Below are 12,661 nucleotides of genomic sequence, written 5' to 3' on the forward strand. Positions count from 1 at the left end.
TACATATTATTCGTTTTAAGAAAACGGACAAATATGTATAAAAATAACGATAAATTTGATTCATTAACCGAATTCTCGTGACATCGCGATTTTGAACGTCAAAATGGCGAAGGTCCGATGAAGGGGTTCAGAGTCTCTCAGATTTTGTTCTATACAGATTTAACTGCGTAGTTTGCGTATATGGGTTTCATAAGAAAGTAACATAAATCATTCGTATGAACTCTAACGAGGATAACGAAGAACAGAGCGGAAATCCAACCGCAAGGTATTTTGTGATGGCTTCTATACATTTCTTGTTTCGATTCGTAATGTCATGTCATAAAATGATGAAGATAGTGAACTAAGTGAAACGCATTTGGCGAATAATTTCATAAACTAAGTGTCAATTATACAATAGTTTCAGTTAAGTGTTCGAAACCCGATCATATATTAATTTCTTAAACCCCAATCAGTGGAACTCTCCCAATATATCTGAGTAAATATTCTTTATTTTTAACTCGGAAAAGTGCTTGTCATGCTAAAAATTTTCAGTTGACTAAGCTTGTGCTCTGACAAATATCTCTAAATGTTCCTTGGGTTTTTGAAGAAAATGTTACAACTGTTGTGAATTGTACAATGTTAGTAATTAGATTGTATAATGAAGGAATTATTTTTATCAAAAAGTAGAAACATAATTACAAAACTATTATGAAGGATAAAGCTGCTGAGGTCCTCCTCACTGACTTGAGTATATCAAGCTTGAGTGGCAGTATATTATTCTAAACCCAGACATGTATACTGTTTTTTACCTAAAGGCATATACCAAATCTGCAAAAACATGATCAAAAGAGTTTTGCAGTATTTAGTGATAAGGATTTATAAGGAAACTATTAAAGAACAATAGCTCTGTAAAGCATTCTCATTCAGTTTAGACTAAAATCAAGTTCATATATTGTACAATCGTGTGGCAGAGGAATATCTTGATCTAAATAGGGTTAAACAGGCTGTAAACATCATAATTATAAGACATCTTTAATTTTATTGAAATTACAAAAAAAGAAAAAAAAAGCAAAGATGTCTGTTGCTGTGATGTGTACTGAAACCATCATAATCATCAGACATCTTGGAATTATTCCAGCTGTGTAAAATTGATCCAGCAAATTATGATACATATATCACATCACACATGTCTAAAAATTGTATTTGGTGAAGATATCATGATTCTGTTTTAAATGACTGGAAGAGAGCTTACAGCAAAGTGAATACCCGGTGTCCAATATTGCACAGATCAAACTTTAGCCGTTTCCTTTAGAAATCTCATTAACATGTCTGTAAAATGTGCCATCATATGATGTTTTAAATACACAAATTCTGTCAGGATATTCCATAACTTTGACTACCTGTTGGTTAAGATAAGATAACTCTATAAAATATATGATAATGATATTGATTCAGATATGTGTTTTCATGTTTTATAGCTTTTGTATTTGCCTTTGTATTTCAGTAAGGCCCCATCCTCATTATCATCCAACCGACCAGAAACTGGTGACGGAATGTAAGTAGTATTATATACATTGTCAAAGGGTCGTAATGTCCATTTTTTTGACTTTGATAAAATGGGCTATCCTTGATTTTGTTAATGAAATAGAAACCATGCCTGCCAGATTTTTTCATCTCATCCTGTTTGTCCAGTAAATTTACACAACATGGTGCAGCAAAGTGATGTCATTCTCTAATTGAAGTTGTTTCTGATTGTCTTTCGAATTCTGACATCTGCAATTCTGTGCAATCAGAGAATTTGACCTATCAATATTTGATGATAAAACAGCCGTTAGTGGATAACTGCTGATAGCTAATTTCAGGTGGATGTCAAGCTTGTCCTCTTAATGATAAACACTGGGGGAAGGATGGAAGAACCCAAGCAAGATCAGTAATGATATATTTGGGTCAACCAATTTCAAACTTTGTTAAAAATGTTGAATTGTTGACCATCTCTTGCTCTTAGTGGAAATAGAAAATGTTTTCATGTCTTAGATAAGGAATCATTCAATTTTGGCGTAGTCCAATTGATATCATCTCAAATTTAAAAGATGTAACGAAAAGTTTTTTTTTTCAATGACACATTAAGGAATACTGGTACCTGGAAAGATATAAAATGATGTACTGCATGCTATTTGAAAACTTCTTAAGTCCAATCTTCAACTTTTACCCTCTGCAGGAAGCGGGCTTTAGCAAAACAGCTGATTGAGAAATACTACTACCAGCTGACTGATGGCTGTGGAAATGAGGGATGCGAAAATAAATGTTGTGCATCCTCCTCAGATTTCACATATCGAGAACGTAGTCGGAATGAACTAGCTGTCCAGGCAGTGGAGATGTTCAAGGGTAAAGCCACATTATGTGAACTACAGCCAAGTAAAGTAGCTAAGATGCCAGAGGACTGTGAACCAAGCCCATGTAGCAGCCATGACGTTGGGCCTCTTCCTGAGGTCACGTCAGCTACAGCCCTACTTGTACCTGGACCCTCGGCAAGGATGAATAATCTCCCTTTACCAATGTTAAAAAAATTATCGCCAAGTAGTAGTTCTTCTACACCAGAGAAAGAAGTCCTTTCCCCAGGTAGGTAATTCATGTTTTCAGTTAGCATCAGCTTTAAAGATTTTTTGTTGAAAATAGTTGTATGTAGTTGTAGAATATGTGCTTACTGTCATATTCCTTTTTTTGTTCTAAAATGAAATAAGTTTTGATTCTGGGATTATAATGACGATATGCTGCAAAGTAATTAATGTCAGATTTGTTAATGTAATTAAATTAAATTGCTAAATTAATGTTTGAAATGTATTTATCATTTTGCTTTACATACTGTGCTATATATGAGGTCTAATTGCTGTTACAAAATTGTTTAGAAAATGACAGGGCAAATGAAATTCAAGTCTTTCTTTAAACTTTTTAATTACTGGGAAAAATGGATTTGTTGTTTTGCAGTTGCAAGGGAAACAAAGTTTTTGACTGAAGAGATTCTAGTTAGCCTAATAGCAGATTGTAAAGAAAACAACAGCTGGTCAAAATTGGTGAGATTGATAGGTTCTACCTACAATAACACAGACTCACTATTGCTCAGTTTTCGAAAAACCAAAGAAACAAGTGTGCCAAAAGAAAAAGATGTAGATAAGGACACAGATGAAAAAGAAGAGGATTCTCTTGCTGGTCAAGAGAAGATGGTGATTGATGAATCCAAGGAAGAAGAAGACACAGAGGAGGAGTTATCTATTGACATTCCTTCATTACGCAGGGCTTACACTGCCCTGTTGGAGATCCAGGACACTCCAGTGAAGGGAGCACTGATAAATGCTCTCATGTCCTTGGCTCGCTCAGTAGAAATGGACTTAAAACATCACAAGGTTATGGACAGAAACCCACTCTATATCAACATCTTTATTATTGTGATGGAAATTCCATTAATGTCCAGCCCAGAGTTCATTGAAGGAGCATTTCCCCAATTCTGCAAAGCTTTGAGCCAATTGTCACTACATGGTCAGGCGAGATTGGCCAAAGTGTGGTCCAGGTTTGGTGCTGACCGTCTGCACGAAATGTTGCAGGCACTGCATCAGCTCATCACCATGAGGATTGTTCAGAGTGAGGCTAGGTGGGGTGGGGGCTACTACATCAATGATGACGATGGCATAACTAGTGCTACCAAAGTCATGAAAATTCTTTTCTATGCCAGCATTTATGGAAGTGATAGAGACTTGAAGGATTCTGTGGAAGAGGAAAAGTCTCAAAACGAAAAGACACTACAGGATATGTTCCAACTTCAAGGTGCATTTGGCAATGAGCCCAAGGAATCTCGGCAACCCAAAGAAGATTCTTTGGGTCAAGAACTGGGAGTGTCACCCTTGGATTCCAGACAGCCTTTGGTAGCATATGAAGACTTCGTAAATGAAATATTGAACGAATATGTAGACTTGGAAATTGACTACAAATACAAATTAGAAAATGAATCAAAGTTTTCCTTCATGAATCACTGTTTTATATTGACAACTGCATCAAAGCAAAAGTGCATGAACTTTGACAACCGAGTGAGAATGTATAATGAGAGAAGGACTTCTATTCAGCAAACTGTTTTATTTGGAACTCCACCTACACCCTTCCTTCGGCTCAGGGTCAGAAGAGATCACCTCATAGATGATGCATTAGTTGCTGTATGTATTGATTTATCTCTCAAAGTGAAATTTTTTCTCTTTAATTTGTGTTGAAAAATATCCTTAGGCAAATACACTGGCATGAATACAGTTATATTATTACTATTGATCAAAGTAGTTCAAAATATCAACCAGAAGAGGCCTCAAAATGTGTGGGAAGTAGTGAAGAATGTCACAGTGTACTGATATTTGCTTTTTAGATCTTGGTCTTATTGTAAAAATTTGATAAATAATTATGTGTTCTGAAATAATTTGAATTCACCTTTTTTATTGGCTTGTGTAAAACAGTATGTGATACACCTTTACCTTTGTAATGCCTTAGATTTTGATTGTTGCATGATTCTTTTAATAGCTGGAAATGACTGCCATGGACAATCCCCAAGACTTGAAAAAACAGCTCATTGTGGAGTTCGAGGGTGAACAAGGTCTGGATGAAGGAGGCGTTTCAAAGGAGTTCTTCCAGCTTGTAATAGAGGAGCTTTTTAATCCTGATTTTGGTAAGGTCCTGATTTTTAATACCATAAACAATGAGAGTACCTATGAACTATCTGTTGTTTAATCTCCACAAGACAAAATATCAAGGTGTTAATTACTTAATCAAATTTTATTAGAAGTGAAATGATAGTAAAAGTGAAGTGAAATACCCAATCTGGCAGTTCACTGGCTGAAGTTCACCCAATGTTTTACAGCTTAGAAAACTGTACAAATGAATAAAGAGAAGAATAAAGTAAAATACATAAAATATACCAAGGCATTCAGGGAATTCATGGTCAGTTGTGGTGTTCTAAAGGGAATGAATGAACATGTAAGAATATTTATTTTTTTGTCTATAAGGCATATGCTATAAAAGAGTCAGTTATGTAAGCATGTTAACTTTGATTTTGTTTGTTACAGGGATGTTTACTTACAACGAAGATACACATTTCTTTTGGTTTAATCCTACATCTTTTGAAAACGACGGACAGTTCACCCTTATTGGCATAATGCTTGGTCTTGCTATTTACAATAACACTATTGTGGACGTCCACTTTCCTCCGGTTGTCTACCGAAAGTTAATGGGTAAAAAGGGCATGTGGGCAGACCTGAAAGACATAGATCCTGTAAGTAATCAGCAATTTTTGTACGATTTTTTCTGGTGAGCCAAGAGCACCAATTCTAAAATTTTGATGAGTCAGTTTGACTTTTAAATATAGAAAATTGATCAGACATTTAGCACCAGTACGAAGTGAAATACACATTAGGTAACTTTGCAGTTTTTGTGACTGATCAGTGGTCTGATTAGTAATGTGAAATTCAATACAAATTTGATATTTTGGACTTTTTAGAATTGATCATAATTATGAGGTATGAGGTGGCCTTGATAGTGAATCATATCATATAAAGACATATAACAAATTTGTTTGACTGAAATGAAGTGTTATAGCGAGGTTGTCTAAGTGAGGTTCTTTGTAAATTCTTGGCATTTGCAACAAAATGTCTGACATCATCTCTGGTTGTATTACAGACAATGGCAAGCAGTCTTAAGCAGATGCTAGAGTATCAGGAGGAAGACTTTGAGGAGGTTTTCCCCCAGTCCTTTTGCATTGACTATAAAGATGTATTTGGGAGTGCATTAACCCACGACTTGAAGGAAAATGGTGCAAACATCATGGTTTGTCAAGAAAATAAGCAGGTAATTTATGTTTGATATACAAAAAGGTCTAGGCAATGACAATCTGTATTACGTTGAATTAGAAGTGGCTTTTAAGAGAAATTCACCTGAAACATTTTGAGTTGGACATTAAAGACATTAAGTCAGTTATCATTATAAGTTGACAGATGTATCCGTCAATACTTCATCACCTTTCTAAATGAGATACTGAGTGTGAGTGATTTGCCGATAAATTAAAAATTTTCCTCACGTTTCGAATTGCATTGAAAAAAAAATGTTCTTTCAGTTGCATGGACTTTTAATTTAGATTTTGAATTCAGTATAAAACTTGTATAATAACACTGATTAATTATCTTTGTTTTTTGGACATAGTTAAAATCTTGCTAAAAAATGTTATTTTCAGAAGTTTAAGTAATATACTGTTGATGACTTTGTTATAAATTCACACCATTGTTCATTGTATGATGTGATTGCTCATGCAGTTTTTATACGACACTTTAGTTTTATATTTTTTTCTTTTTCCAGGAATTTGTTGATATGTACACTGACTTCATTCTGAATAAAGCTATTGAGAAACAATTCCATGCCTTTAAAAGGGGATTTCACATGGTGACCAATGAGAGTCCATTGAGAATACTTTTCCTTCCAGAGGAGATTGAACTGCTGATTTGTGGTAGTAAAGTAAGTGTTTATAAGAGTATTGATTGATGTTCATGTGCTGTGAACTTTTTTGTTTTTGCCTCTGCCATTTATTTAATGTTACTCATGTATTTCTGTCCTATTCAGTCACATCCTGTTTCAACTAGTATCAAATCTGCCTTCAACAGATTTGGTTCATGTTTACCACATAGTATGCAATATCATAACATTAAGTTCTACTCTTGATCAGGTTATGATTTGCATATGAATGGGGTAATTAATATCTGATAGACATTTTCTAGTCACATGTGATGATCAGTATGGCTTTGTATGTTTCCGATTTGTTTTAAAGAAGGTCTTTAATTTGGATTTTGTTGTACCAGTTTGATTATTACTCTGTGAATGTATATCTTCTTTACTTTAATGGAGATGTTAACCTGTTGCTATTGCATGCAGTTCATCTGATTTGTTAAAACATTATTTTCGGTGAAAAAAAATTGTGTTTGTGAAGTCACAAAAGTGACTAGCCCTTTGTGAACATATTAATAATTAATTGAATGCCTTACTCTTGTAGCAATTTGACTTTCATGAACTGGAGGAAGCTACTGACTATGATGGGGGATTCACTGTGGATTCCACAACAATCAAGTAAGGAACTAACTTTAAGTCAGTTTGGGAAACTTTTAACAATTTCCCTGCATCTGTCATTGTGCATGAAGTATAAAAAGTCATGTTTGTGGTAAACAGATTGTAAGATTGTGGAGGAACATCATCTTATAGAAATTGCTAGGATCAAGGTCAAAATCACAATTACTGTTTATAGAAATTATTTGCCATCAGTCTAGCAAATTTTATTTCTGTAAGTATTTTGATTCAGTTTCATTTTCTTGTTACTTGTTCTGACTTCATTAGCCTAGGTTGCGTGACGAACCCATTGTGAAACGAAACTTTTTGCAAACACAGTGATACTATCTTTCTTGATGTAATTCACTTACTGTTGATAGCAGATAAATGAAAGGATAGATGAGAACAGATAAATCTTAGAACTGAAGAGGTTTTATAATGGTTAGCTCTATGACCCCATTATGATATCGTTTGTATAAATGTAACAAGATATGTCAACTGAACATAACTGTTAATTAATTCTGATTTAAGCTCACAATTTTTTTCATTTCAGACATTTCTGGGAAGTTGTCCATAGCTTTTCAGATGAACAAAAGCGAAAACTGGTCCAGTTTACAACTGGAACAGACCGAGTCCCTGTTGGAGGTCTCTCAAAACTCAAGCTCATAATAGCCCGCAATGGGCCAGACTCAGATAGGTATGGTATTTCAGTTATTGCAAGTTACTTTTTGTCACAGTACTATTACTCTGTTTGTATAGAATGAATACAGTGATTTTATCATTTACAAATCAAAGTGATTAGAAGCTGAAGATTTGTTCAAGGTGAAATCGCAATAACTTGGTAGAACATCAAACTTTGTAGCCTTAAGTGAAGATCCAGGCTGTTCTGTCTTTCTTAGAAAGCTGAGATTACAGACAGCCTGTTATTGTAGTAGTTGTGTCCGTCAGATGACGCTTCTTCAAAATCACTCTGGATAGCATGTGGCAAGTCGCCTGCATTTTGTTTTAGTGAAATAGTCACCAGCTACTAGAAGAAATTCCACCTCAAAGTAAAATGACCCTTACTCTTCACAGCGCAATAAACCTTGTAAACATACAGAACTAAGTAAACAAACTTTTGAAAAAAATATAACAGTAGTTTCAGCAAATATTGGTTTGTCACGCAGTTATGTTTATTTGTTCATAATGAGCTCTAAGAAGCTCACTGTTTAGTGAACTTTGCCAAAAGACAAAACTGGGACCTTGTTTAAATGAAGAACTTGCATTATGAATTACTGTTTTATATTCTAATATAAACAGGAACAAGGGGAATTCCATGCTTGGAGATAAAAATGGCTTATAAATAATTGCTGAAACATATACCAGGTTGTTCTAAGGATTTTTCTGCATGTATTTGTATGCAAGATTAATTATTCTTGCAAAGTTAAAAAACATTTTTAAATATCGTGTTTCAGTTGGTCATTTAAGAGCAAAGTCTGTTTGTAATTCAAAGGACACAATTTTTACTGTGATATATGATTTGTTTCTGTCCGTAGACTGCCGACAGCACACACCTGCTTCAATGTGCTATTGTTACCGGACTATTCCTCCAAGGAGAAACTCAATGAAAGACTACTGAAGGCCATCAACTACTCCAAAGGATTCGGAATGCTTTAAAAAGGACTTCACTTACAACTCCAAAGGAGGGAGATGAATTGGAAGCTGACAATATTAAGCTCACCAGGAGAAATTCCTTGTATTATGAATTTGATAATGATGAGAATTGTTGACATTTTAACTGCTGAATATGAGCAGTATTTGTGTTGGGCAAACCCATTGTGATGTGTTTTTGTATAATTTGTCCAGAGATCTGTAATTCTTGTTAGCAGATTTTATACTGGTGTGTCATCTCCCGATCAGAACTCTAGCCATACCCATCACTCCTAGCTGCACTCTGTATGAATCTTATCCTTCCTGCAGAGTTAAACACAAAATTTTGAGATTTCATAGTAAAGCCATTGCTAATACATTGTTTTCCCTGATACATTGAATTGTCTAGCTTTTTATCATATTGTTCTAATATTGTTTACTTTTCCATTTAATTTTTAGTTGATAAATTGGTTCATAAATATCTTTGTAACACTAGCTTAAAGTTAAGTTTGATTGCATTTTGAACATATCCTTTAAAAGTTTTCTTTCAAAGAATTTAAAAGAAAATAAAGATGGGTACCATCGTGCAAAGAATTTCAAAGAAATCAAAGATGAGTACCAATTATCAACTTTGATTTATATATAGGGAAATTGTTATTAAAAGTTACATTTTCAGATTTCTTTAAAATGTTGTTTATGGTCAGTAAATGAGCAAAACACATATCAGTTGTTGTGTTCAACATGTAACAGTCTTCATTACAGTGGTAGTCCCTTTAGTAGTGGTTAACTGTAGCTTTGGCTTTCTTGTACTTAGTCTCTTTAGTAGAAAGCTGATTGAGTATCTCCAACCTGCTTTGAAGACTGTGGGTATGGCTGTCTTATGGTCTTTATTTACTGTAACACCTGACCTTGATTACAAGAGTTCACAAAGTTAGGGCACCTAGAGTTGAAGAGAAATATATCTGTGATGACATTTTATCGATGAGTAGTCATACCCTAATTCAGTATATCGTACGGAAGACTGGATGGGAGCATTTATATATTGGTGTAGTAGATTAACACTGTTGACTGTATTGGTAACTTTGTGAAACAGAGGCCAGGATTAAGAATGGTTTGTATTTATTGTTAAGTAGATATTACATTTAATTTGTAAATCACAATCAGTTTGATTCAACTTTGATCAAAGATTGATTTAAAAAAAAATGTCTGTGGAAATGTTATATTTATTATTCAGTTCTTTTGAAGATTATTAAGTGTGGTTATTAGTTCTATATACAGCAAAACTGAAAGCAGGTCCTATCTAAGAAATATTTATTTGCTTGTTTATTTAATATTTCAATTTCTGGTTCATTCATATAAGGAGCACTTTCTGGAAAAATGACAAAGACTACCGGTAAAAGTAAATGCATGGATTGGTATATTCAAATGAGGATATGTAATTTCATAGTTACATAATGTTCATTGTACCATTGGTATCAAATTTATTTTGTACCATACTGACAATTGCAAGATGAATGAAAGCTAGTGGTGTTCTGTAAATTAGATCTTTGCAGGCTAAGTGATAGCAATGGGCATTTGTACTTTGCTAAATTTGCAGTTGAAATGGCAGCAAGTTACAGTTTGTGCTTGTACTGTGGTAAGCTTAGTGAAAAGTGGCTTCTGTGCTTGCAATGTACTTTTTACCTTTGTAAGGAAACTGTCAGGTATGCCATTAATTATTCTACTGTATTTGTCACTTGAGCTTGCTTGGCAATATAATCGTATAGCTCTGAGGCTTTCTTTTGGCAATTCCCCTTGATTCAGTCCAGATTAGTAAAACAAGATACATTTAATAGATTCATAAAAAGAAAAGTTTTAAGGTACAGTGTTTTTTTTATATTTTTGTATTTTGTTTGCTGGAGTACCATACAAAATATGTTAAGGTCAGTTGGATGATTATTTGGATGATTGAAGTACATGTACTTGTATGCCTGCCAAACCTGTTACAGTGTTGTTAATATACATGTATGATTGTGTAGTTTCTGTTTGGAGATAGATTGCATAGACTGAAACTCTGTCAAACATCCCTGATAAGAATTTGAAGTTCTAGTATATGTATGGGGAAAAAAGAATAAAGACTTGCCATTGTATTATGTGCTGTTATGATAATTCCAGATTTAGTATATATTATCTGCTCAGTTGATATCCATGTTGTATTCATGAGTTTGTGTTGTGTAACATAATTTCAGCAATATGTCTATGTATGTGATCAGGGCAAGTTTTCGTTAAGAAAAATCAATATTGAAGCTAAAGTTTACACAATATCTTAGTTATCTCCCCAGTTGGTGATTCCAATGACCTGATCTTGATGCAATTTTTACTAGAAATAAATGCAATAGATGCCAGATGTAAATCCTTACTACAATAAGATTGCATGGAATTAAACATGTAAGAACAGAGTATATCTTAACTTCTTTTTTTCATTATCACAAATTACTTATAGATTCAGACAAAGATGTTATTATCTTTATTTTTCTTCAGCGAAGCAATCCCGGTTCACATTCTGATTTTGGTGTTGATGGACGACACCGTTTTCCATTATCTTGTTTTCTACCCTTTTAGTGTATATACATCACAAAATGAACTTTAACTATGATGTAAATGTGTCTGGGCTCACTTGGTAGTGCCCCATTACCATATTTACTGAAGAGATTTAAAATATTGAATTTTCTGTGCTAGCTATAACAATAAACGCTGACATGGATTGTAGTGCTTGTGGTAGTTTTTCATCAAAATTTTACAACTTCTAAAGGAACACAATATATATTCCTCGATTTAAAGAATTGGAGAAAGTAAATTTTATGGATGTTAAATTAAGAATTATATAAAACCTAACAGTTTGTTAACGGTATGATCTTTTTATTCATAATTTTGGGTAATGCTGACCTTTTTATTTTCTACATTACAAGTATCATTGTGTTAAGAACAGACATTTACAAATTAAATTTTATCAAAAATAAAACGTGTTTGTGAATTATTCAGTCAAAAGCTCATTTCTAATTTCATTTACATCTGATGTCACCTTCATCTTAAGATGCTTCAGACCTAATTTGAAGTTCTATCATTCCTACAGACAAAGGAATTTTAAAAATGGCTGTAATTCCTCTTTGGGTCCCATGGTACAAAGACACACAGTTTCTACAAAATTGGTTCCCTCTTCCCAAAGGACGATTCTGATCAAGTTTGCTTAAAAGCCAGTCTTTCATGACTAGTAAAGGGTTTTAAGAAAAGAAATTGACAGATGAATTGGTGATGGACTGTGCCATTGCTTAACCTCACTAATCCTTTTGGATAAGGTGAGCTAATGAGAGGACTATAGGGCCTTTATAGTCAGTTTTATAACGGTGGGTATGTTGTGACTTGTCAAAGAAATTGTTTTGTTTATATGGTGTGTTAAAATCTTCTAATAACTTCTCGATAACCAAGACTTGGGATGCTGATATTGAACCTGCTGTAACATGCTAGAATGAAGGGCTACAAAGTTTCTTCAAATGAGTGAACTTGACCTACCTTTGAAGATCACATGGGTCAAATGAGCTAAAATCTTCAAACAAGATCTTCTCAATAACCATAAACCTCAGGGTGCTAATATTTGTCTTATAGCATGCTGGGATTAAGGGCTACCAGGTTTGTTTAAATGAATGATGATGACCTACTTTGAAGGTCAAGGAGGTCAATTATATTAAAATTTTCAAACGACTTCCCATCTCAAGCTCAGGGTGCTGATATTGAGCCTGTAGAATGCTTTTGTGAAGGGTTACCAAGTTTCTTCAAATGAGTGGTCTTGTCCCACTTGCAAGGTCAAAAGATGTTAAATGTGTTAAATCTTCAAATAAGATCTTCTGAAATGGCCCAGGATACTGATAATGGGCATGAATTATATTTGGATGAATGGCCT

At 34.0% G+C, this 12,661-nt stretch overlaps 1 protein-coding gene across 1 annotated transcript; it reads left to right on the forward strand.

Annotated features, from left to right (window-relative positions):
* The first annotated feature begins 110 nt into the window (after positions 1-110).
* Positions 111-11,725, forward strand: LOC132546187 (ubiquitin-protein ligase E3A-like). Its single transcript, XM_060209896.1, has 11 exons — positions 111-265; positions 1,484-1,534; positions 2,198-2,598; positions 2,965-4,181; positions 4,534-4,678; positions 5,076-5,281; positions 5,686-5,853; positions 6,358-6,513; positions 7,046-7,119; positions 7,649-7,792; positions 8,631-11,725. Exons 1-11 carry the CDS (start codon positions 216-218, stop codon positions 8,749-8,751), a joined length of 2,733 nt encoding a protein of 910 aa, XP_060065879.1. The 5' UTR covers positions 111-215; the 3' UTR covers positions 8,752-11,725.
* The last annotated feature ends 936 nt before the right edge of the window (positions 11,726-12,661 follow it).

Source organism: Ylistrum balloti, unplaced genomic scaffold (assembly GCF_031769215.1).
Source record: "Ylistrum balloti isolate Yb309-2 unplaced genomic scaffold, AGI_CSIRO_Ybal_v1 Utg369876, whole genome shotgun sequence".
NCBI classification, from domain to species: Eukaryota; Metazoa; Mollusca; class Bivalvia; order Pectinida; family Pectinidae; genus Ylistrum; species Ylistrum balloti.

What these genes read in the sequence shown, in the direction of transcription:
- LOC132546187 (XM_060209896.1), top strand. Translation starts at nt 216, where the DNA reads ATGAACTCTAACGAGGATAACGAAGAACAGAGCGGAAATCCAACCGCA. An exon ending in GAAAGAAGTCCTTTCCCCAG is followed by an intron (nt 2,599 to 2,964) that starts GTAGGTAATTCA and finishes GTTGTTTTGCAG; the next exon opens with TTGCAAGGGAAACAAAGTTT. An exon ending in TGCTGATTTGTGGTAGTAAA is followed by an intron (nt 6,514 to 7,045) that starts GTAAGTGTTTAT and finishes TTACTCTTGTAG; the next exon opens with CAATTTGACTTTCATGAACT.